The 26,369-nt window shown below is 37.5% G+C and overlaps 1 protein-coding gene across 4 annotated transcripts in view; it reads left to right on the top strand.

Moving 5' to 3' along the window:
• The window catches only part of SEC24B (SEC24 homolog B, COPII coat complex component), a 91,950-nt gene that overhangs the window by 12,386 nt on the left and 53,195 nt on the right, over positions 1 to 26,369 (top strand). For all 4 annotated transcript variants that reach the window (XM_082600505.1, XM_082600504.1, XM_082600503.1 and 1 more), the window contains exons 2-3: positions 9,149 to 9,892; positions 19,002 to 19,175. In XM_082600505.1, the coding sequence (XP_082456631.1) occupies positions 9,149 to 9,892; positions 19,002 to 19,175 (918 nt within the window). The remainder of the gene's footprint in view (positions 1 to 9,148; positions 9,893 to 19,001; positions 19,176 to 26,369) is intronic.

The raw sequence follows: 26,369 nt of genomic DNA, 5'->3' as shown, positions 1-26,369 counted from the left end.
AATATTTGTTTAAGATCTGAGACATGTGTTGAGATTCATTTTTTTTGCATATGGACTATGTATGCATCAATTGGAAAGTACCATCAATTAAAAAGACTGTCTTTCCTCCGTTGAATTGCCGTGGCACCATTGTCAAAAAATCAGTTGACTGTGTTTTTGTGGCTCTATTTTTATTATTTTCTGTATGTCTAGCCTTTCCTCTGGACCACACTTTTTTTTTTTTTTTTTTTTTTTTTTTTTTTTTTTTTTTGCGGTACGTGGGCCTCTCACTGCTGTGGCCTCTCCCGCTGCGGAGCACAGGCTCTGGACACGCAGGCTCAGCAGCCATGGCTCACGGGCCCAGCCGCTCCGCGGCCTGTGGGATCCTCCTGGACCAAGGCACGAACCTGTGTCCTCTGCATTGGCAGGCAGACTCTCAACCACTGTGCCACCAGGGAAGCCCTGGACCACACTTTCTTGATTATTGTTGTATATAAAGTCTTGAAATTGGGTAATGCAAATCCTCCAACTATTCTTTTTCAAAGTTTTTTGTTTGTTTTTTGCTATTTTAGTATCTTTGCCATTTCCTAGAAATTTTAGAATCAGCTTTTTGATATCCATAAAAAAGCCTTCATGTATTTTTATTGAAATTGTTTGAATCTAAACATCAAAATTGAGATAATTTACATCTTAATGTCGAGTTTTCCAGTCCACAAACATGGTATATCATTCCATATCCTTGATTTCTTTTATCAGTGTTTTGTAGTTTTCTACATATAGATCCTTCACATATTTCATTAGATTTGTATTTTAAGTCCTACCTTTTGTATGTTTGCTATTATAAATAGTATTTTGGTTTTAGAATCTGAATTCTGAATTTTTAAAAACAGTAATTGCTGTTCTAGTTGCTATTAGTACATAGTAAATTACAACAAAACAGTGGTTAAGCAACCATTTTATTATGCTCACAGACTGTGTTGAACTAAGACTTTGAACAGGGCATGGCATAGATGGCTTTGCTCTGGGATGTCTAGGGCCTCAGCTGGGAAGACTTAAAATGATTTTGATGGCTGGAGATTGGGATGATCTTGAAGGCTTATTTATTCACACATCTGGCACTTAGACTAGAATAACTCAGAGACTCGGACTTCAAACCAGAGTCCCTAGTGGTGACCTCTCTATGTGGTTTGGCTTTCTCAGACCGTGACAGCTGTGGAGTAAATGGATTTCTTATGGAGTTGCTTAGGGATCCATATGCAGATATTCCATCAAACAATGCAGATGCTGGGTTGTCTATGACCAAGCCTGTGAAGTCACACAGCTTTGCTTCTGCCATTCTTTATTAGTGGAAGCTGTTATAAGCCTGCTCAAATTCAAGGGGAGTAGACAGATCCTACCCTTTAATCAGCAGAGTATCAAAGAGTTTGGGAACTGTGTTTTAAAACTGCCACAGATGCTAAGGCAATTATAGGGAATATAAGCAAATGAAAATGCTACTACTAGTAAAAACCCCATAATTTACAGAGTGTGTGGTTTTTTTTTTAAAGAGTATGGTTGTATATAAATGATTTATTTGTGATATTTGCCAGGCTCAGTTTTTAGTTTATGCAGAAGAAATAAAACTTTAATACTAGTATACCCTAAGAGAAAGTTAAGAGTTATCTAATATATTTTAAAGTTGAAGAAAAGAGAGTGCATGCCTTGTTAGGTCACAGTAAGACAAAATTTTAAAAAATATTTGCTTGTCCTAGATATCAGTTTTTTTCAATTTAAACTGATCTTTATGGTTTGTTCTGTTTTGTTTTTTCAGTGCAGGCTTTAAAAGTTTTTATTTTTTATACAGCAGGTTCTTATTAGTCATCAATTTTATACACATCAGTGTATACATGTCAATCCCAGTTGCCCAATTCAGCACACCACCATCCCCACGCCCCCGCGGTTTTCCCCCCTTGCAGGCTTTAAAAGTTGATTTAAAATATTCAAAACAATCATTTTGCTTTCAACGAAGTCTTGATTCATTTATTATTTTGATTAAATTATACTAGAAATTTTGGGGGGTACACTTGGAACATTTAGATCTTGATATAGTGTAAAGAATGGTAAGCACCAACATATAATTAGCCGTTCCTACCTTTGCATCCCCCCCTCCTCCCACAAAGTAAGGACCTTCCTTTTCTTTGATGGGCTGAAAAAGCAAATAGGATTTTTTGGGTGGGTAGTTCACTTCTGATAAATTTCAGCAGATACAACTTTCCTTTTATTTTTAGAAGAATGGCATTTGAGTAGCTTGGACATGATGATGATGATTTTCCTGTTTTCAGATCATGTGGCATAGATGAACCAAATCAAATCATGAAGTGGGTAGATATTTAAACAGATTTCTCTAACTCTGACTTGGCTCTTCTCTTGATCGATAAATTTGTACCAGTGTTGAGTTTTCTGTAACTGGAATGAAGAGTAGCAAACCCTGGGTTGTTTTTTTTTTTTTAATTTTTATTGCAGTATAGTTGATTTACAGTGTTTTATTAGTTTCAGGTGTACAGCAAAGTGAATCAGTTATATGTATATCTAGCAAATCCATTTTTAAAATATGTTTAAGGAAGAGAAGGAGCAGAACATTTTACACTTTTTTTAGTCATGTTAAATTCTTCTAAATGAACTATGATCATGTAGAATATCCTGTAAGAAAAGTAAATTATATACCTAGTAAAACAGTGTTACCTGAGTTTTGGTTCTCTGTATGCTTCTTGGAAGTGTGGCCGTTATTTTTTCTTTACAGCTTGATTGTGTAAGTTATGTTTGTATCTGCCATGGAGTATGTATTTAAATGACCAAAGATTAAGATTCCACTGCATTATTTAGTAGGAATTGAAAACAGAATAAGGAAATTATTCATATATCTTTTATAAACACATTGTTTATTTTCTATTTTTATACATTATTATGGCAAAGAATACAGTGGCACTTTCTTTGTGTCAGTGAACTTGAAACAGCTTGAAATATATATATATATATTTTTTGATTATCTTTTCATTTGAGATATGATACAGATATCTATTTCATTCCACAAGACAAGAAAATTAGATTCTAGGATAATTAAATTTGCCCTTGTAACCAAAGCTAGAATTCCATTGTTTGAGATAATTGACCTTCTTCTTGGCTAAAGAAAGCTAGCAGGATTTTAGTGTGGCGAGGGGCAGCAGATCATTGTCTGAAAGCACGGACTTCAGCCAGATTATTTGAATCAAGTCCCAGCCCTCTTACTTCCTAAGTATGTGACTGTATTGAACAACTTAACTTTTGTGCCTCGTTTATTTTATTTATAAAGCGGTTATAATGATACTGTTTACTTCAGGGAGCTGTGAGGATTAAAGGAGTGAATATATGTAAAACATTTAGAACAGTGAGAGGCACAAAATGTAATGTTTAGTAATGTTTAGACTATTAATAAAATTAATATTAATATTATTTTTAACTTTAATGGTATTGATAAAATAAATACATTCTATAGTGATCAAAGATAAATACATAAAAATGGAAATATTAAAAGCACTAGAGGAAAACATTGGTATATAGCTTTATAATATTGGAATGGGGCAGGCTCTACTAAGTATGATTTTAAAATTTATCAAGCATGAAAGATTTTACTATATAATAATTGAGAAACTATAGCAAAAGACAACATGAACAAAGTTAAAAAACAAACAATAACCTGAGGGAAAATATAAACAGCACATAATAATAACATATTGTTAAATTTCTTAACATACAAGAACATTTATAAATTATTAAGGGAAGCACAATCCTATGGGAAAAGGGCAAATAACAAAGAAAGATACCCAAATGGCTAAGAAACATTAGAAAGGATTCTGAGCATCACTCAAAGTCTAGTATTGCAAACTATAATGTTTCTATCTTATTAGATTGGCAAAGATTAAAATGGTACTCAGTGTTGGGAAGATGAGGCATTCTTAAGCATTACTGCTGAGCAGTATAAATTGATAGACATTTTTGGAGAGTTATTTGGCAATAATGGTCCATTTTAATAGCCCCAAAACCCTTTGAACCTCCAGTTTCACTTCTAGGAAATTACCCTGCAGATTCATCAAAGGAGTTGACTTCATAAATTAGTTCTCTCCCTGGAATAAATATTCATCAATGGGGATTTGGTAAATAATGTTATGTTTCTACAATGAAATACTATATAGATTCTTTTAGAAGAACAATGAAGTTTGTATATGCTAACACAGAAGGGTATCCAGGATATATTAGGTAAAAAAAGGAAGTTGTCAAACTGTAGTATGATCTATGTCTGTTTAAATACATATGCTTATATATACATTACATATGTGTATATAGGTATACAAAGGATACACAAGAAACCATTAACTAGCTACATCTGGGACATAGGACATAAGCTACCAGGGAGAGAAGGGGACTTGTACTTTTCACGTTATATTCTTCATTGTTTGAATTTTTTTTAACAGTGGATATATTGTTACTTTTATAATAAAAAAAAAAACCAGCCTGTAAGAAAGGTTTGAACATCTTCCATGCTAGGTATATTGTTATCTATTGCTGCATAACAAAATACCCCAAAATTTATCAACTTAAAACAACAAATATTTAATCTCATAGTTTCTGAGGGACATGAAGCAGCCTAGCTGGGTGGTTCTGGTTTAGGGTCTCCTGAGATTGTAGTCAGGCTGTCAGCTGGGACTCTAGTTAGATTCTACTTGGGAGAGGACCTTCAAGATGGCGGAGGAGTAAGCCATGGAGATCACCTTCCTCCCCACAAACACATCAAAAACACATCTACATGTGGAACAACTCCTACAGAATACCTACTGAATGCTGGCAGAAGACCTCAGACTTCCCAAAAGGCAAGAAAATCCCCATGTACCTGGGTAGGGCAAAAGAAAAAAGAAAAAACAGAGACAAAAGAATAGGGACGGTACCTGCACCTCTGGGAAGGAGCTGTGAAGGAGGAAAGGTTTCTACACACTAGGAAGCCCCTTCACAGGCAGAGACAGGGGGTGGTGGTGGGGAGGCTGTGGAGCCATGGAGGAGAGTGCAGCAACAGGGTTGCGGAGGGCAAAGCGGAGAGATTCCCGCACAGAGGATCAGTGCCGACCAGAACTCACCAGCCCGAGACGCTTGTCTACTCACCCACCGGGGTGGGCGGGGGCTGGGAGCTGAGGCTCGGGCTTTGGTCGGATCCCAAGGAGAGGACTGGGGTTGGCGGTGTGAACACAGCCTGAAGGGGGCTAGTGCGCCACAACTATCTGGGCGGGAGTCCGGGAAAAAGTCTGGATCTGCGTAAGAGGCAAGAGACCATTGTTTCGGGGTGCGCAAGGAGAGGGGATTCCTTCCCTGTCTGCCCACAGAAAGCAGAGCACTGCCTAAGTGAGCTCCAGAGACGGGCGTGAGCCGTGGCTATCAGCTCGTACCCCAGAGACGGGCATGAAATGCTAAGGCTTCTACTACAGCCACCAAAAATCCTGTGTGCAAGCACAGGTCACTGTCCACACCTTGCCCCCAGGAGCCTGTGCAGCCCGCCACTGCCAGGGTCCTGTGATCCAGGGACAACTTCCCTGGGAGGACACATAGCATGCCTCAGGCTGTTGCAACGTCTCGCCAGCCTCTGCCACCACAGGCTCGCCCCGCATTCCAACTGTAACTACCGTACCCCTCCCTCCCACTGGCATGAATGAGCAAGAGCCCCCTAATCAGCCGCTGCTTTAACCCCGTCCTGTCTGGGAGGGAACAGATGCCTGCAGGTGACCTACACGCAGAGGCGGGGCCAAAACCAAAGCTGAACCCCAGGAGCTGTGCGAACAAAGAAGAGAAAGGGAAATCTCTCCATGCGGCCTGAGGAGCAGTGGATTAAATCCCCACAATCAACTTGATGTATCCTGCATCTGTGGAATACCTGAATAGACAGTGAATCGTCCCTAAATTGAGGCAGTGGACTTTGGGAGCACCTGTAGACTTGGGGTTTGCTGTCTGCGACTGATTTGTTTCTGATTTTTATGTTTATCTTAGTATAATTTTTAGCGCTTGTTACCATCGGTGGATTTGTTTATTGGTCTCTTTTTTAATTATTATTTTTTTAATTTTAATTATTTTTTATTATTTTCTTTTTTATTCTTTATTTGCTCCCCTGTCTTCTGAGCCATGTGGCTGACAGGGTCTTGGTGCTCTGGTCTGGTGTCAGGCCTGAGCCTCTGAGGTGGGAGAACCAAGTTCAGGACACTAGACCACCAGAAACCTCCCAGCCCCATGTAATATCATTTGGCAAGAGCTCTCCCAGAGATCTGCATCTCAACACTAAGACCCAGCTCCCCCCAATGTCCAGCAAGCTCCAGTGCTGGGTTCCCCATGCCAAACAACTAGCAAGACAGGAACACAACCCCACCCGTTAGCAGAGAGGCTGCCTAAAATCATAATAAGGCCACAGACACCCCAAAACACACTGCCAGATGCAGCCCTGCCCACCAGAAAGACAAGATCCAGCCTCATCCACCAGAACACAGGCACTAGTCCCCTCCATCAGGAAGCCTACACAAGCCACTGAACCAACCTTACCAACTGGGGGCAGACACCAAAAACATCGGGAACTACGAACCTGCAGCCTGCAAAAAGGAGACCCCAAACACAGTAAGTTAAACAAAATGAGAAGACAGAGAAATACACAGCAGATGAAGAAGCAAGGTCAAAACCCACCAGACCAAACAAATGAAGAGGAAATAGGCAATCTACCTGAAAAAGAATTCACAGTAATGATAGTAAAGATGATCCAAAATCTTGGAAATAGAATGGAGAAACTACAAGAAACGTTTAACAAGAACCTAGAACTAAAGAGCAAACGAACAGTGATGAACAATGCTATAAATGAAATTAAAAATTCTCTAGAAGGAATCAATAGCAGAATAACTGAGGCAGAAGAATGGATAAGTGACCTGGAAGACAAAATAGTGGAAATAACTACCACAGAGCAGAATAAAGAAAAAAGAATGAAAAGAATTGAGGACAGTCTCAGAGACCTCTGGGACAACATCAAACGCACCAACATTCGAATTATAGGGGTCCCAGAAGAAGAAGAGAAAAAGAAAGGGTCTGAGAAAATATTTGAAGAGATTATAGTTGAAAACTTCCCTAACATGGGAAAGGAAATAGTCAATCAAGTCCAGGAAGCACAGAGAGTCCCATACAGGACAAATCCAAGGAGAAACACGCCAAGACACATATTAATCAAACTATCAAAAATTAAATACAAAGAAAAAATATTAAAAGCAGCAAGGGAAAAGCAACAAACAACATACAGGGGAATCCCCATAAGGATAACAGCTGATCTTTCAGCAGAAACTCTGCAAGCCAGAAGGGAGTGGCAGGACATATTTAGTGATGAAAGGGATAAACCTACAACCAAGATTACTCTACCCAGCACAGATCTCATTCACATTCAATGGAGAAATTAAAACCTTTACAGAGAAGCAAAAGCTAAGAGAATTCAGCACCACCAAACCAGCTTTACAACAAATGCTAAAGGGACTTCTCTAGGCAGGAAACACAAGAGAAGGAAAAGACCTACAAAAACAAACCCAAAACAATTAAGAAAATGGTAATAGGAACATACATATTGATAATTACCTTAAAGGTAAATGGATTATATATACAATGGAATATTACTCAGCCATAAAAAGAAACGAAATTGAGTTATTTGTAGTGAGGTGGACGGACCTAGAGTCTGTCATACAGAGTGAAGTAAGTCAGAAAGAGAAAAACAAATACCGTAAGCTAACACATATATATGGAATCTAAAAAGGAAAAAGAAAATGGTTACAAAGAACCTAGGGGCAGGGCAGGAATAAAGACGCAGACGTAGAGAATGGACTTGAGGACCCGGGGAGGGAGAAGGGTAAGCTGGGACGAAGTGAGAGAGTGGCATGGACATATATACACTACCAATTGTAAAATAGATACTAGTGGGAAGCAGCTGCATCGCACGGGGACATCAGCTTGGTGCTTTGTGACCACCTAGAGGGGTGGGATAAGGAGGGTGGGAGGGTGGGAGGGAGATGCAAGAGAGAGAGTATATGGGGATATATATATGCGTATAGCTGATTCACTTTGTTATACAGCAGAAACTAACACAACATTGTAAAGCAATTATACTCCAATAAAGATGTTAAAAAAAAAAGTAACGTAGGAAGTTTAATATCCAGTTACTCCTTGGCAGCACTATCACCACAGCCAAATGCCCACCAACTGAGAAATGGAGAAGCAAATCGTGGTCTGTCCATACAATGGCATGTGACTCAGCCATAAAAAGGAATGAAGGTCGGATACAGGCTACAATGTGGATGACCCTGAAAGCATTATGCCAAGTGAAAGAAGCCAAACACAAAAGGTCATATACTGGGTGATTCTATTTATATGAAATACTCAAAATAGGTAAATCCACAAAGATGGAAAGCAGATTAGTAGCTGCCAGGACCTGGGGGCAGGGAGGAGTGAGGAACAACTGCTTAATGGGGACGGGTTTCCTTTTCAGGGTGATGAAAGTGTTTTGAAATTAGAGGTGATGGTTGCACAAGAGCGTGAATGTACTAAATGCCACTGAATTGTACCTTTTAAAATGGTTGAGTGTATGTTATATAAATTTGCCTCAATTAAAAAAAAAAAAAGAGAGAGACTCTACTTGGTATGAAGGATCTGCTTCCAGGCTCACTCCTGTGATTGTTGGCAGACCTCAGTTTCTCTCTGGCTGTTGGTCAGGAGAATTCGGTTCCTCACTGCATGGGTTTCTCCAGAGGGCTCTTCACAACTTGACAGCTTTGTTCTTCCACACTGAGTGAGTGATCTAAGAGAGTGCCAGCGCCCAAGACTGGGCAGATCTTTGGAGCGATATATCATTACCTCTGCTATATGCTGTTGGTCACACAGTCCAGTCCTGGTATTGTGGGAGGGGGTCAGTACCAGGGGGTGGGGGTCATTGGGGGCCATCTTGGAGGCTATCACAGTGGGTCTATCAGAGTATAATCTCTTGTAACAATTTGGGATTATGAAGAGGTAAATTAGGGCAACATTTAGATGGGAACTGTGCTTAAAAGTTAGTTGCCTTCTTACTAATTCTTGTAAATATTTGCTCTTTTTTTTTTTCCAGGTCCGGCACAGAATCAAATGCAAGTTCCATCTGGGTATGGATTGCATCCTCAAAGCTACATTGCTGCCTCAGGACATTACTCTCAAGGACCTGGGAAAATGACCTCATTGCCATTGGATAGCCAGTGTGATGATTACTACTCTGGTCCCTATAGGGTACCAACACAGAATGTGGTGACTCCTAACACAGCAAGCCAACAACCAGGAGCACAGCAGATGTATGGCAGCGTTCCTCCTGCCCCTCATGCCGTGGGATCCACTCTGGGATCATTCCAAGGTGCCGGGTCATCAGCATCACATTTGCATACGAGTGCCTCCCAGCCATACTCCTCTTTTGTGAATCATTACAATAGTCCAGCCATGTACTCTGACAATTCTTCTGTTGCTGCTCAGGGATTTCCCTCTACTTGCGGTCACTATGCTTTGTCAACTGTTTCTAATGCTGCGTATCCTAGTGTTTCATATCCCTCTCTACCTGCTGGTGATCCATATGGGCAGCAAATGTTCACCTCGCAGAATGCTCCGACTGTCAGGCCAATTAGAGATAATTCATTTTCTGGTCAAAATACAGCTATCAGCCATCCATCACCACTTCCACCTCCACCATCACAACAGTACCACCAGCAGCAGAGTCTTTCAGGATACAATACTTTTGCGTGGTCAGCTTCAGGCCTTCCGTCAACCCAAGACAATCTAATCCAAAACCACACCTCCATGGCTACAGCCAACAACCCAGCAAATCCTGGTAGGTTGAATGAAAAGTTCACCAAGGCATGGTTGAAAATCAGTGCATTTCCAATCTGATTTTTACTGCATGAAGGTTAAAGATGATACTGCCTAATAGAAAAATTGGAAATTAGCTCACCTTTGCAATTTACTTGCTTTATTTATAGTGGAATTTTGCAGCATCTTCTTGAACCCTTCCCCTTCATCTATTCACAATTAGCCCCCCAACCATCTGACTTGTATAGCATGGTTCCTTGCCATGATTGGGATCTCAGTTGGTATTTGTTGCTGTGTTTTCATGCCTCTGCAGTAGTTGTCTTTAATGTGAGTTAGGAATAAGGCAAAATGGAAGGGTCTATTTGGGGATATGCTTTGGTAGCTAATACTTCCTTTTTTATATTAGTTCAACCTTGGGACAGTTACTATTCCAGCCACAGCCCTCTTCACTATAGAAAAAATGATGGCCTGCAATACCACACTGGTTTCTCTAGGTGAACCCCTATTAGCGACTTTCACAGAAGATATATTTCCTATACATTAAAGTTGATGTTTTCTCAGCCCCAGATTGGTAAGTTAGGATGAAGGACAGGGAAGATGGAGAAAGATACATGAAGAATACCCTTGTAATTAGTTTTTCTTACCTTCCTAAACCAAGATGTGGTGAAATGTATTTGTTTAAAAATTATGTATGCAAGGTATGTAGTTTTTTAGTGTGGGGTTTGCATAGGATATATTCACTTTAATTCAACTTGTGAACTTGAACTTAACAAAATCTGCTCTTGAACTGAATGAAAAGGTATGTAAAGGATGGGAATTGTTAAAGCTGTGATAGTTTTCTGAATGATGTCTTTGGATTGTATATCAGAGTCTAGATAGCCATAGGTCAAGGATGTTGTAGAAAAGTATCATTCCCTGGACAGTTAGATTATTTAAAGTTAGAACTTTAGAATATTAGATCTGAAGTGTGCATTTGAGATCATCTGTTCTTTCGTTGCTATGTTGTTTAGAAACACTTTGGCCTACAAGCAACTAATAGTGGTTTAAACAAAAGTGGTATTTTTCTCACATAACAAGAAGTCTAGGCAGATGCAGTAGATCTAGATGTCCTCAGTGTCTTTTCTCCCTTTCCACTCTGCCATCCTTAGTATGTTGATTTATAGAAACAAGATAATTTCTGTACCTGTAGACAGCAAGTCAAAGTTAAAAGCAGAAAGAAGAGAGAAGAAAGAAGATGGGGTCGTGGCATTGACCCCATTTCATTTTACATATCATTTGTCATAGCTGTTTTAAAAGACCATCTCTAATTTAAGGGAAGGCTAGAAAATGAATATTTAGCTTTGTAGCCTTCATGGTAGAGGCAGGCAAGAAAGAAGGGGTTTAGCATTAACTGGATTTTAGGTAAGTCAACTTGAAGCATCTATCACAATTCCCAAATGTGGCTGTGCACCAGAATCCCTTGCACAGATGGTGATCTTGAAACCCAACTTACTGAGCTAGAATAGAATCTCCAGGGTAGTCTTTGGCGCGCAATTTGTGGGATCTTAGTTCCCTGACCAGGGATGGAACCCGGGCCCTCAGCAGTGAAAGAGCAGAGTCCTAACCACTGGACCACCAGGGAATTCCCTTGGGAATCTGTATTTCTGATTGATCATGAGTGATGTCTGGTAACAGATCCATATTCTAGTGTATGTAGTCCTTTTGTTTAACAAACGAGGAAAGCCTGTAGTCATTAATGTTAGAAACAGAGCTTGTCCTGAAGCTCAGTTTCTTCTGACTCTCACTCTACGCTTCTCAGAACCAGGGTTTTCTGTCCCCTAGAAATTCTGTTTTCTTTCTTTCTTCTTTCAGCAGTCCTTTTACACATCAGCTTATCCTAAGGTCCCTCTGACTTAAGGATTTTGTGACTTTCGTGACAAAAAAATAAGAAATTCAGGTAATTCCTGTCTTATTCTGAGATGGGACTGAATAGAACTAATTTATGCTGAGATGTAGGATCAGGGAAATGTAGGGCCACTTGGCTAAGGAATAGAATACCTGTGCGGAAGGGCCTGTCGTTGAAGAAAATGTTGAATAAAGGGTAAGAATAATTACAAAATTACCTTCTATTTGAATAAGTAGTAATTAGGCCGTTAGGCAGAGAGAGGGGGTATATTTCCATTCTTTTAATTGTGATACTATACTGTGAAAGGCATAGTAAATATAATTTTAGAAGTTCATTTGTTAAGAAGTGGGTTTCTTTATTTTTTCTCTTTAGATTGGTAAATGACTTTTTAATTGTAGTTCAGAAGTTGACAAATTAAGTGTATCTCAGGTTAATATGACCCATACTCGTCACCATTTCAAAAGAAATAAAGAGGTTACTTTTAAAATGTACTTTAAATATTATAGAAGTTCCTAAACTTTCTCAGCTGATGTTTCTCAGTATTTTTTCCAGTGCCTCAAGCTACTTAGTATTAATAGTTCACAAGGTTTTTTGACAGATGTCACTGTGTTTCTCTTGAAAATTTAAAACATGCCTAGGAACTCTGTGAGTTTGTTGCGAGGGCAACTTGGGTGCCTAATTACAAGGTTTGGGAACCATGGGTATACTGATTTTAATGTTCTAGAAGGACAAGCAATTTAATTGGTTTGGACATTCTTAAATTATATTGTCATTAAAATGAGAATCTTAGGTATTAACCATAGTTTTGTATGAAAATCAATCTTTTAGTAATTGACAAGAATGATTGCATTTTTATTACCTTGTTATATTAGTTTCATTTTTAGGTAGTATAGTAAAAATTCTTAAGCAATTTGTGAAGGGTTGAGATCCAAAAGCATAAACCTGACTTAAGTGATTATCAAAAACACAGTGATTGATACATGCTGTTACTTTTAGGCAGTTGATGAGTTCATATTCAGAAACATAGAATAAAAGAGACATGTAAATGTTATCTCATTTGCCTATATTTTATTATTTTTTAATTCTATTTATTTGACTACGTTGTGTCTTCCTTGCTGCACGCGGGCTTTCTCTAGTTGCGGCGAGCAGCGGCTACCCTTCGTTGTAGTGCGTGGGCTTCTCATTGCAGTGGCTTCTCTTGTTGCGGAGCATGGGCTCTAGGCACGCAGGCTTCAACAGTTGCAGCACGCGGGCTCAGTAGTTGCGGTGCGCAGGCTGTAGGGTACACGGGCTCAGTAGTTGTGGCTCACAGGCTCTAGAGCGCAGGCTCAGTAGTTGTGGCACATGGGCTTAGTTGCTCTGCGGCATGTGAGATCTTACCGGACCAGGGCTCAAACCCGTGTCTGCTGCATTGGCGGGCGGATTCTTAACCACTGCACAGCCAGGGAAGTCCATTTGCCTCTTTATTTTTGAAAAGCATGTTAGTACAATTCAGCACTAGAATTTCAGATTACTTTATTAAAAACATAGTGATGTATATGTTTTGGGGACTATGTTTAGTTGTTAACTTAGAGTGAAATTTTGGCTGGTGTTTAAAAGGTGTCATTATACCATTAAAATTTTTTAAACTGTCACTGTAGGTAAATTTCTCGAGGTTCAGAAGCTCTTTCTTAGTTTGAGATGAAGTTGGCTGAGTAATACAACTTCAGTAAGGATCACATCTTGACAGCATATTATAGAATAGTACTGAGTACAATTTTATTAAAAAACACTTAAAAATCTACTTATAAAAAAATAATAAACATTTATATAATCCTTATATAAAAATCCACAACACACATGACACTAAGGTATAACCACTGATAAGTTAATATACATCTATCATCTCGGGGTGGTGATGTGCCTGAGGAAAAGCAAAATAGATCCCTATAGGAGGTGACTATCTGGATAAAGAAATACAAGTTAGAAATAAGTTAGAAAACTACATTGGAGGTACAAATAGTACAGTTAAGAGACTATTTTCAGCTTTGGAAACGTGTGATGAGATTACAGAGTTGTGTGGTAGTGATAATTATGCTCCCTCACACTCATACTCCTTCAGCTTTTCCAAAGCTACTCTTGAACCTTATCATCTGTACTCAGATTTATACCTTCCACCTGTAAATTGTTCTATATTTACTCCTTCTTCAAGCTCAGAAGATGAGATGTCCATCTTTGTGACCACTTCCTTCAAAAGTTGACTTTATCAGTTGTCCCTTTTCTGTATCTCAGTTTCCCAGTTTCTCCTGGGCTATGGCATTGGAAAGGTGAGAGGAAAAGACTTGAAGGAAAAACATAAGCTTGGTCCTGTATGTAATCAGCAGCCATCAGAAATTTTTAAGCAAGGGGGTGACGCTATCAGATTTGCGTTTCAGATCTTTCTTCTGTGAGCAATGTGGTAGGTGGACTGGAGGAGGAAGAACTTGGAGACAGGAAGACCAGCTAGGAAGGAATTACAATTATCTAGATGAAGGATGCTGACATAGGTTGAGATTTATTTATACAGAAGACAGATGGCAAGAGATGATTTCAAGAATTCATTGATAAGGTTTATGAAGGAAAAGGAATAATAAAAGTTGACTTAAATTTTCTAGTTTGAACAACTTGAGTGGGTAATGGTGCTATTAGTTGAGAATTTGCTTAATCTTCCTAGTTTCAAAAGGGTTTATGTACAGTTACTAAGGAGCTACTAAAAACTAACAGGGGAACTACCTTAATGCCAATAAATAAATAAATAGATAAACAGACAAATGATTTATTTTTGAATTGTAGGTTCTGTCTCTAGGTATACCATGTTTCATCTGTCAAATTCTCTTTGTGAAAGGGGTAGTTTTGTTGTTGTTGTTTTTGGCTGGCATTTTTCTGTGGTCCTTCATATTTGTGGAACTTGTCTCCATTTATTTGACAAATACTTGAAAGCCAGCTATGTGACAGGTGTTTATTTTAGTGCTGGGAGATAAAATAGCAAGTAGAAAGACTTGATCCTTACCTTCATGAAGTTTGTGATCTTCTTGGGGAGGCAAACATTATCCAAATAAACACAAATAAATGTAAAATTGCTACTATTATTTAAGTATCATGAAGCAGAGATGTATGGTGCTTGGTGAGAGTACTCTAGGTATAGAGTACTCAGGAAGTTTTCCCTGATCTCTGATATGTGAGCTGCAATCTGAAGAATGAATTCTCCATGTGTAAAATAAATTACAGATGAAATAAATATTTAAGTGCAAAAAGGCAAAACTTTAAAACTTTTCAGAGAAAATACGAAGAACCTTGGAGTTGGGAAAGATTTCTTAAGGACACCACACACAGTGCTAGCTAGCCATAAAGAATAAACATGATAAGGTTTACTATCATCTAATTAAGAATGTTTTTTCATTTAAAGGCAACATAAAGAGAACAAAAGGACAAGCCATGAAACGGGAGAAAAAAAATTTTATAGTATTTTATCCAGAATATACAAATAACACATAAGATCAATAAGGAGAAGACCAGCAACCCAAGAAAAAAATACATGAACAGGCATTTCACAGATGAAAGGAAAACATACTCAGTCTCATTAATAATCAGGGAAAAGCAACTTAAAACTAGAATGGGATATCTACTTATACCTAGCAGCAGGATGGTAAAACTTTGAAAGACCGACTATACCAAGGGATGGCAAGGATGTGGAATAACAGGAAAATCTTAGACAGTGTTAGTAGAAGGACCTATTGGTTCAGCATTTTAGGGAAATTTGGCATTAGTGGGATTGAAGATAACCACACCCTAAAACACAGCTATCCCACTTCTGTGTACTCTAGAGAAGTCCTTCTCATACTTTGTATGAATCACCCGGGGCCTTGTTAAAATGGAGGTCTGATTCACCAGGTCTAGTATTGCCTGGCCTAAGGATTTTATCAAGTTTCTGTATAAAGTGTTGCTAGCCCATAGAGTACACTTTGAATAAGAGGGCCCTACAGCACCACTTCCTGTTTTAAATGTGTAGTACTTGTAGGAAATAACATTCTGCGGGGCGGATTCTGAGCTAAAGGGTCTAGTCTGTTCCCCAGGCCAAGGAACTCACTTCCCACAGGCCCCCCAGGGCTGAGGGGATCCTCATCCCTTGCTGTACAACTACATACACACTTTTGAGCTGTGGCACACACATTGAGAAGCTCCACCCCAGAGAAACTAGCACATGTGTACCAGGGACATGTTCATGAATATTCCTGTAGTACTGTATGTGAAAACAAAAAATTAGAACCCAAAAGTCCATTTATGATAGAATGGATAAAGTATATCCTTCCAGTGGGCTACTGACCAGCAGTGAAAATGATGAAATAGAGCTATACTCATTAACACAAATGAATCCCAGAAATGTAACAGGATTCATGGAAGAATATATGCAGTATGCTATTGTTATAAAGTTAAAAAAACAAGCAAAAATAATGTTTAGGGATACTTATTTGTGTGGTAAACTAATAACAAAAGCAAGAGAATAAGGAACACAGTTCAGAAGGGAGGCAAGAGAATACCTTCCGTGAGGAGTACACCAGGAGCTTCAACAGTATTGGAAATGTTTTATTTTCACAGTTGGATGCTGAGTTCATGGGTGTTTCTTTATTATGATTTTATAAATACATACACATATATGTATCACCTTTTATTTGTATCAATTATTTTATTAAAGAAAAAAGTTTATTGCATCTAAGGGGGAGCAAGTGTATTCCCCATTAATGAGAGAGAGCATGGCAAGTTCAAGGGACTGAAAGACCAGTGAAGCTAGAGGAGAACCATGGGCCAGGAGGAGGCTGGGAACTCAGGATCATTCAGGGCCTCGTTGACCATGTTAAGAAGTTTTCAGGGTAAGATGTTTTGTCTTCACCCTCAAGCACTGGCAGACTATTGAAGGACTGTAAGGAGGGTGATGCCATGTATCAGGCTGGAGACTGGAGAACACAGAGGGCCGTGTTCAAACCTGAACTACTTATCTTCGACTTTGTGCTTGGAATTGTTTTTGAAAAATTACTTGTGGGAATAATTTGAGGCCTAGGATGATGGAATTGTTCTCCAGAGAGGATTTATATTTCCTTCTGCCAGTTTCCTCCAGGTACTACCAGCCTGTGATCACATTCATCCAAGTCCAAGTGTCTAGATGTACTGGACTGTGCAGATGTTCTGAATCAAAGCTGCTGGCTTTTGTAAGGCTTAGCTTCCTGGTTTATCCTTAGCCCGAGGTTATAACCCTTCAGATACTATCCTAAAAGTGGAGGTATGGGGTGCTGAATCAGGTGCCCCATCTTGGGTGTGCTGTGGGAGATGTCTTGTTTCCCATGCTCTGCCAGGCTACAGAAAACAGCAGATCAGGTTTGCAACAGATAACGACAAGGTGAAAGCAGCTCTGAGTGTTAGGCTTATTTCTCTGAGTTTTCAATTTCTTACAGATTTTCACCCAGAGATTCATTAATATCATGTTAGATCTTTGATTATTTTAAGAAGATCTTTTTAAGTATAGTTTTTAAAGTTACCTTTAGTAGAAGATTTGATACTAAATACCTAGATCATCATTACCAGAGGCAGAAATATCTTCTATATTTTTAGACAGTGTATTTTAGTTTCTTATTATGAGCAAAGGTAAAGTTAATATATTTACTGTCTTCCACACCCCTTTCCTTTTTTTATCACTCAATTTTAGGTGATTATATCTTAATTTTTACTTTGAATTGTTAAATATATTCATCGCTCTGTTACTTCAGCATTTTTAATGATTTCACCAGTTATCTAATGCTGGTTTAAAACAAAAATTATTTACTATTTTTCATAGTTCTGTGGGTTGTATGGACAGTTCCTCTGCCGGTTTTCTTGGACTCATGTGACTTCATTTAGCTGGAGAGTTGGCTGGGCTGGAGGATCGTATACTTCACTCATATGTCTAGCAGTTTGTGCGCACCATTCAGTGGGGCACCTAGGTTTTTCTCCACGTGATTAGATTAGCTTCCTTACATCAGGGGTCCCCAACCCCCCCGGGCTGCGTACTGGTACTGGTCCGCGGCCTGTTAGGAACCGGGCCACACAGCAGGAGGAGAGTGGCAGGCAAGCGAGTGAAGCTTCATCTGCGGCTCCCCACCACTCCCCATTGCTTGCATTACCACCTGAACCATTCCCCCGTCACCCAAGGCCTTGGAAGAATTGTCTTCCACGAAACCGGTCCCTGGTGCCAAAAGGTTGGGGACCACTGCCTTACGTGATGGTCTCAGGGCAGCATTTCAAGAGCAGAAAGGCATAAGCTCTAGTACCTCTTGAGACTTGAGGTCTTGGACTTTTACACCATTACTTCTGCCACATTCTGTTGATTAATATATATATATATATATATTATTATTATATTATTTATATATATATTAATATATATATATTATTTCCACATTTTCTTTATCCATTCATCCATTGTATATATGTCTGTTTATATACACATACACACATGCATGTATTGATATATGCATACACATACATACATACATGTATATGTATGTATATACACCACATTTTTAAAGTCCATTCATCCATCAGTGGACACTTAGGTTGTCATCATAGGTTTTTCAGTTATCTCTTGGTTGGCTGAAGATGATCCTGTAGGTCAGGCAGTTTGAGCTATCAAAAAGACCAACTATGAATCACATGTACTTTATTCCAGAGGTCCAGCCTTATGTTACTGTCAGGCCCTTACTTAGTTACCTGTGAGATATGGGATCTGATTAGAAACAGCAAATGAGAAGTGGCAGTTTACAATACAAAATGGGATCTGAGCTAATACTAGAAACATCTGTATAATTCATGAATCACATTACTGCAGAAGCAAATAACCTCTGTTCATCTTATCTATCTAAGGTACCATTGCACAGTACAATAATTAGTATTAATAATAGTGATCATTAGTTAGTAAAGAAAAGCTGTTTGGGGTTCATTTTGTTTAAGAAGGTATGGAAGCTTGTGAAATGTTTTAGGAAAATTGCCATTAAAGACTTTTAAAAACATTTAGTGAATAAGTTTTTTGGTTTTTTTTGAAAATCATTTCTTTGGATCCCTTATTTTCTAGATATAGATATAGTAGATAAATGTGATGCTGCTGAAGTTTCTTACAAGAACTTCAGATTAACTGTATTTTGTTAGTATTTTAATATATTTCAAGCTTACTGCTGTGGATGAAATAGTTTCTTGTCTTCAGTTGCAGATACTTTGTCCTGTTCTGTAATGCAAAATGTTCAGCCTCCCAAGTCCAGCCCAGTAGTGTCCACTGTTTCGTCAGGAGCCTCGTCAACAAGAACGCCTCCTGCTGCAAGTCGCCCAGTTGAGCCTTTGGCCTCAGTTGCACGGCCGTCAGAGCTATTACAGCAGAAAGGTATTTGAAAAATTTGTTATACTGCATATATTGTACATATATATACACACACAGTAATTCAAATAGCTGATTTTAAAAAGTCAAACTGATTAAGCATAATTTATGGAAAATATGAGAAAAAGTAATTTATAATCTCAATTCAAACACTATTTTTAATATATTCCAGTCTCTTGCTTATGATTTTATATAATTATGTTATAGAATTTTGTTAAATCTGTTATATATTTTATATCATTGCAATCATAGTTTACATACCATTTTGTATCTTGCTTTTACATTTATTAAATTATGCAGTTCTTCATATATCTCTGTACAGTTTTATAGTCATGGCTAATTCATTGTGTTATTGTATTATAATTTACTACTCCATCCCTCCATTATGGGCCATTTATTTTCTATTTTTTAAAGGTTATTATAGTTTCTTTTGGGTTGAAACACCCAAGATTTCCTTGTTTTGTGAATTTCCATATCTTATTTGATGATTTCTTTGCTTGTCATTATTATTAATGGAAAGTAACTTTTGACCCAATTTTGAGAATGAGAGGATGAAAATGAAATTGTAAGCCACACTCTTGCATCATTGACAAAGAATATGGTTTATTTGTTTGCTTGTTTAATATTCTCCGTGTGTTAAATAAGTGACAGGTGACTAAAATGTGTTGTTTTGACCATTTCCCCACATTGCCTTTTCTTTTGGTTGTATTCTTGATTGTTTTCTGTCTGGCTAAAATTCCAAATCTATCGATGTTTCAGGTTAATATACTATATTTTTCATATGATGAGAGATAACTGTTTTTAGGAATACGTGGTTTGTATTTCCAGCACAATCATGAGTAATATTTTAGGGACTATATTCACTATGTAGTGACGGCCCCTCACCTTGAGTATGAAGAACTCTCTTATGTTCTGAGACTTGGAAAAAGCAACATAAATCCTTAGGCTGATCTCACTGCTTATATCTGCTGAGTGTTCCTGTGGTCAACAGAGGCTTTTCTATCCTTTGATCAGATTATACATTATAGATTTCCTTATTATTATTATTTTTTTTAGGAAAACCAACTGCAGCACCAGAGAGTGTCCACTGATTCCCAACAAGCCAGTGGGTGTATTAGGAATAGAATCTAGTTATTATAAGCATTTACTTTCAAAGTGAGGGGCTGGTAGGAAAGTTTTACTTATCATGAGTAGAAGAAACTTAGGGGTACATAGGAGCCCTAACTAAATGAGTGATGTCTTTCCTCTACATTGATGATTACCTTCCAGATGTTAAGATATATATGCTGCTTGTTTTGGCCCTTTACATTGCCCCCGCTAATTTATTTTTTCCTATTATATTTTTCTTTCGACCATTTTAGTTTAAATACCATCCTATCATCTTACTGTATCATTTTGTAAACCACTTTCCCACTAAATAATTATAATTATTATGTTTCCTTTTTCTTACTAATAAGATAGATTTGAAAAGAGAAGGAACTATCGTTTATCGAGCAGTTACAATGTGCCAGATACTTCATATTTATTATCTCATTTAATCCCCTTACCAATTCTACTAGGTAGACATTATCCTGGTTTTACAGGTGAGAAAAGTGACATTCACAAAGATTAGGTAACTTGCCCAAGATTATAAATTAGTAAATAGCAGAGTGAAAGATTTTTCTTTTTTTCTTTCTTTTTTGGCCACACCACACAGCATGTGGGATCTTAGTTCCCCAACCAGGGATTGAATGCGTGCCCCCTGCAGTGGAAGCACAGCATCTTAACCACTGGCCCGCCGGGGAAGTCACCAGAGTGAAAGGTTTTCAACTCAAACCTTTCTATTTTGTGCTCTTTCTATAAATGAGGCTGAATTATTGTATTTGTTGGCTGTTAAACTCTTGATTTACCTAAGGTAAACTCCTTGAATAAGTAACAGGAAAGATAATGCTGAAGACCTAGGAAAGATAATGCTGAAGACCTTTGAATTGCAGCTTTTATTGTTCCATTTTCTGAAGTAGGAGATTGGTCACTTTATGGTCTCATTGCCTTTGGGTAGATCTGGATACACACAGATGCGTATGAGTTATGGCCCCATGTACGTTGTGCAAACTGTAGTTTACAGGACTGACGCCCCTTGTGTGCAGGGTACGGCTGTGTAGGGCGTGCTGTGTGTCTGATAAGGCTACGAAAGTATTGATACTTAAAAGAGGTTAGTCTTTTTCTCCTGTGAATGAAGAGTGTTGCCTGCCATAAAGCAGAGAATGTTGAGCCACCAACCCACTACAAAGCTGCTGCCAGTGGTGAGCCCCGAGGGAACTCAGGATGGAGACAAACTGCCGAGCCCTGAGCCACTGCAGCCAACCCCGCAGCAGTGCGCCCGAGGAGACTCAGGATAGGAAAGAACAGGACACCGCCCTAGAGAGCTATGGTACCTATGAAAGGAATAATTCAGTGAGCCCAGGCTCTTGCATCTTCCCACACACAGAAGAGTGCTAAGTTCACTGACTTGAGATACCTGGTTTTCTTTAATTAATGGTTATCTTTTGATGTTCCGACTCCCTGGTCTTTGTTGCAAAAACCTCTGTATGTCCCGGCTCCTCCCTTACCTCTTCGGAGCCATTCCTCAGAGCTGCCTGAGAGGCTGTCTTCCGGGCTTGAAGTCCTCAGAAAGTCCACCAAATAACACAGTTCTCAACTTTTAGGTTGTGCTTTTTTTTTCAGTTGACATTCCCAGCTTCAAAGACACCCTTTCTGAGCTATTCTCTCAGCATTTTTTACTGGTTTTTACAGGAGAGGCTTCAAATTTTTGCTTGCATATCTATCTCCTAAAAATTTTTTGAAAAAACTGTAACTACTTGAACATTTTTAGATTGACATCTAAAATTTTTCACCAAAAGTTTAAATATTTGCAGTTATATAATTTTCAACATACTGAGTATGTTGACTTTTACAAAAAAGACGTTATGTTTTTCTGTGTATCCACTGGAATGAAGCCTGTCATCCTTTAAAAGATAGTAAAGGGACTTCCCTGGCGGTCCAGTGGTTAAGATTCTGCGCTTCCAGTGCAGGGGCCGCAGGTTTGATCCCTGGTCGGGGAACTAAGATCCCACATGCTGTGAAGTGAGGCCAAAAGGTTTAAAAAAAAAAAGAAAGAAAGAAAGAAAGTGAAATTAGCCCTTCTTTAACATTTAGAAAGTTTACATTTTTCCTTTTTCTTCTTAACATCCCTTGAATGTTTCCCTTGAATGTAGTAATAATATAATATATTCTTAAGCTAGAAACCCTTTTATCACTCTATCATGCTTTTCTGCTACAATAACATTATATATAATTGAAATTTTAAAATATTGTCTATAACCATAAGTGTCTAAACATTAACATTTTTTCTTCTGGACTTTTCTATCAATACAATTATTGTCAGTATCTAGTGGGTCAAAACGACATAAACATCGTGAATTTTGGTATTTTTTTAATGGAAAGTACATTTTTATTGGAAATACATCTTTCATTGAGATAAATGGCTTTCCCTCCATCCCACCATAGCTTTCTGTACCTGAATTGCTTGATTCATTATTAGAATAAGGTAAACTTTAGAAAAATTTCATTCATAGTTTTTATTTGCATATATATAATTACTGAGAAACTTTGTTCATGTAAAGTAGATAGGAATGGTATTGAAAGGGTTTTATTAAAGCAATATTGTTCTATAAAGTTATTTAACCTTCTGAGTTACATGTGAGAAATTTTTATTGTTGTTGGTTGAATTTTATTTTCCAGATTGTAGATAGTTGGTAGCATTATTATTTCATGTAGCAGTTTACAATTTTAAAATACCTTTAAGTTTTATTATTTCACTTGATCATCATGTGAAGCAGACATATCATATTTCACCTTTATTTTATAGATGAGGAAACTGAGGTTTAGAGAGGTTAGGTGTTTTACCCAAAGACATAGAAGTCCCCAAAAGGGATACCAAGACCCAGTGCAGATCTTCTGCTTCCAAACCCAGTGTTTGTTTTACTGAGTTAGCAATTATTCAAAATATTATGAATTTTGTTATATCATTGCCAGTATAATATCACATACTTTAATGTATTTTTATCAAAAACTTCAAGCTGTGACGTAAGTCATTTATCTCATGGATGGCATCTCCATATAACCTAATTGGCAAAGGCAGTCCTCGTTTTCAAACCAGTGACACAAATTTTATTCTTTTTCAAAAAGCCTGATTTAATTTTTTAATTCAAAGAAATGTGTTCCTTAAGTTTCAAGGGGTATCATAAACTCCGCTCAGAAATAAATTTCATCCTACGTATCCTAAGCCAAATTACTAAGAGCAATCAAATTTAAATCTCAAAGATTATTCTTTTTTATAGTATAGGTTATAAAAACTAGGCAGTGAGTCAATATGCTGTTTCTCATTGCCAAATTTGAAATAAAGCATTGTAATATGTACCTAATACTAGGCTATTTGTGAAGCAAGGATTATATTAAAAAGCATTGTATTCCTGTGGTAAATATATGCATAGTGTGTATCAAACTCTGTTATTTGGCTTTTTTTAGTATTTAAATAGGAATCAAGCATAAAAATTAGAAATAACTCTTAATTTCATCATACATCATGATAAAAATGTTCCCATGTATTTTATTATATATATATATATACACATATATATATATATATACTACTAAGTACTAATAGGTTTACCTGCTAGTAAATTTTTGTTTTTTGTTTTTTGTTTTTTGGTTAAAAGGAGGTAGAAAGCATTAAGTACTGTATAAAGTATAAGGGGATATGAAATGATTATAACCATTATTAATATTTTATGATAAAATAGGTTGTAAAGTACTTTATTGAACATCTCATAGCTTCTGAAAGAAACATGTAGAATTTTTACCTATGAGTTTTATCCAGTGTCTCTTGAAAAAGACTGGTAGTCCTAGAAAATTTTCTACTTATTTTTAAAAGAACTAGCATTACTAAGAGTATTATTCAGGTTGGTAGAAGGTTCCTTTTCTAACTAATGACTTGTCCTAGGGATAAGTATTAAGAATAGTTGAAAATAATTGTTTTTAATTAAATAGATACAAAAACATGGTTTTAAATTTCAATAGTAATAGTAGTGAATACTTGTATAGTATTTACTATATTTCAGGTACCATTCTAATAAGATTTAAAATATATTAATTCATTTAATCCTCCCAGCAGCTGTTTGAGGTAGTTATTACCCCACCTTACAGATGATATAAATGAAGAACAGAGAGGTTAGTAATTTTGCCCAAGGACACACAGCTAGTAAGTGGTATTACCTGGAATTGAACCCAGAGACCCCATCTTTATCCATAATGTCCTGCTGCTTGTCTGTTCAGTATTTCTTACTGTTTTTGCTTTGTTCTCATGTGACTCTTTCAAAAGCAATGGATTCTTTGGCAGTAGTGGTTGGGGCCTTCACATATGCAGAATCATTAAATAAATTTATCATTACTGCCGCCACCCTACTTTTCACTTTCTGAATTAATAAAGCCAACCCTATTTCTAATATGTTTCATTTTTAACTGCAGCATGTATGGCAAGGTAAAAGATAGTCTGTAGATTTAGGGTGCCTTGATCAATCATTTAAAGAAGGAGGAAGCTTTCCTAGTAAGATTTAGGATAAGTTAAGGTAACGTGTTTTCCTTTGTAAAGTGAGAAAAAGTCTGTTCTTAACACAGGTACTTTCTTAGGTGGATAAGATATAGGAAAGAGAGTACTGTGGAGAGTGATTCCCTTAAAAGCCTTCTTTCGTGGGAACCCTTGCAAAGTCTTCTAGTGTGTGTACCTATTTAGAAGACCAGATTAGGAAAGGTAACAGTTGCTCAAGTCTGAACTCCTGAATTTAAAAAAGCTAACCTCCACAAGGGATTTGTTTTCTCTTAAGACTAGTTTTATTTATTCCCAGTGTAACTGTATCTAGGGAACGGTAAAGATGCCTTTTATTAAGCAACTCCAACTCTCCTGGAGAATTTGGCCTGAAGGTACTTTAATGATGGGTAGTTTAAACAGAATGTCTTTTTGAAAATATTGGGACCCTGTCAGTAACAGGCTCTTCATCATGTCATTCAGTCTGTGAAATAGCGTCCCGCCTCTTGGTTTTCTAGATTCATACCTTGGAAGCTCTGCTTAAGACAGAATGAATTGGGGGTGTGGCATTCCTTCCTTGTTTGGTGGTGATGGCTGGGGTGGGAGGTACCCCAGGACATTTCGACAGTGTGCTGTATACAACCTAGAGCAGGGCATTTAAATATGAATTGATTGTTATTCTGGAGCTCTTACCATTCTTCTGTGGATTAACTAAAATATCATATCCTTCTGCTGTTAGTATTCCCAAGCTTTTAACAAAGTTTACTTAAACGAGCAAAGGAAGGCTAAATTCTGAGCCTTAAATATTGAGTCGCAGTTGGGAAGAGCTTAAATCTTGATACTTTGATCTCCGGCACTTCTCAAAAAGGATTGCATCTTTTTTTTAGGACAGTAAAATTAAGTATGTTGTGTGACATTCCGTTAATATACAGTACGTTGGCAACCACTGTATAATCTAAAATGATATTGTAATAAATAATATTACTCTGTTCTTATTTATAGGTTTGTTCCAGTGCATTAAGTAGTTGCTCTATAAATTTTTCTTTAATCATTGGATAGCCATCTCATTTGCTTCCAATTAAGCATTGGATATTTTTCCAATAATATGTGATATCTGTTTTTATTCAGTAAATCTGGAAAAAGAGAGGAAAATATTTGTCTTATAATACATATAGGTTTGCCCTATGCTTTGGCTTCTTTGATTAGTTAGAGTCAGCAGTCTACAGAATGATTCAGTCATGAAAAGAATGGATTTTCTTCCTGCTTTTTGGCCTCTCTTAGCACAGTAAATGTAATTTCTCTTTTTTCTTCTTTCTCTTATTTCTGCTTATTATATACATACATACATGTGTACTTTTTAAAGTGCAATGCTAATTGACATTTTAGGAAAGTACTTCGTTTTTAAAGAAGTTCTTAAATTGAAGAATTTCTTTTCTATAAAATCTTTTTACTGTTAACTCATGTCTGTTATAAACTTCTTAGTATATTTAACCTAAGGTCTAATATTAGTCAAATTTTCATTTTAACTAGGCCTTTATTAGAGGAACATGCCACTCTGAATTTGGTCTTTCAAGGTACCAAGTTTATTTTTTGTGTTG

The sequence above is a fragment of the Mesoplodon mirus genome (genome assembly GCF_964341445.2).
Source record: "Mesoplodon mirus genome assembly, chromosome: 2".
Lineage (NCBI taxonomy): Eukaryota > Metazoa > Chordata > Mammalia > Artiodactyla > Ziphiidae > Mesoplodon > Mesoplodon mirus.
The sequence above is the reverse complement of the archived record's forward strand: the minus strand, read 5'-3'. Positions and strand labels throughout refer to the sequence as shown.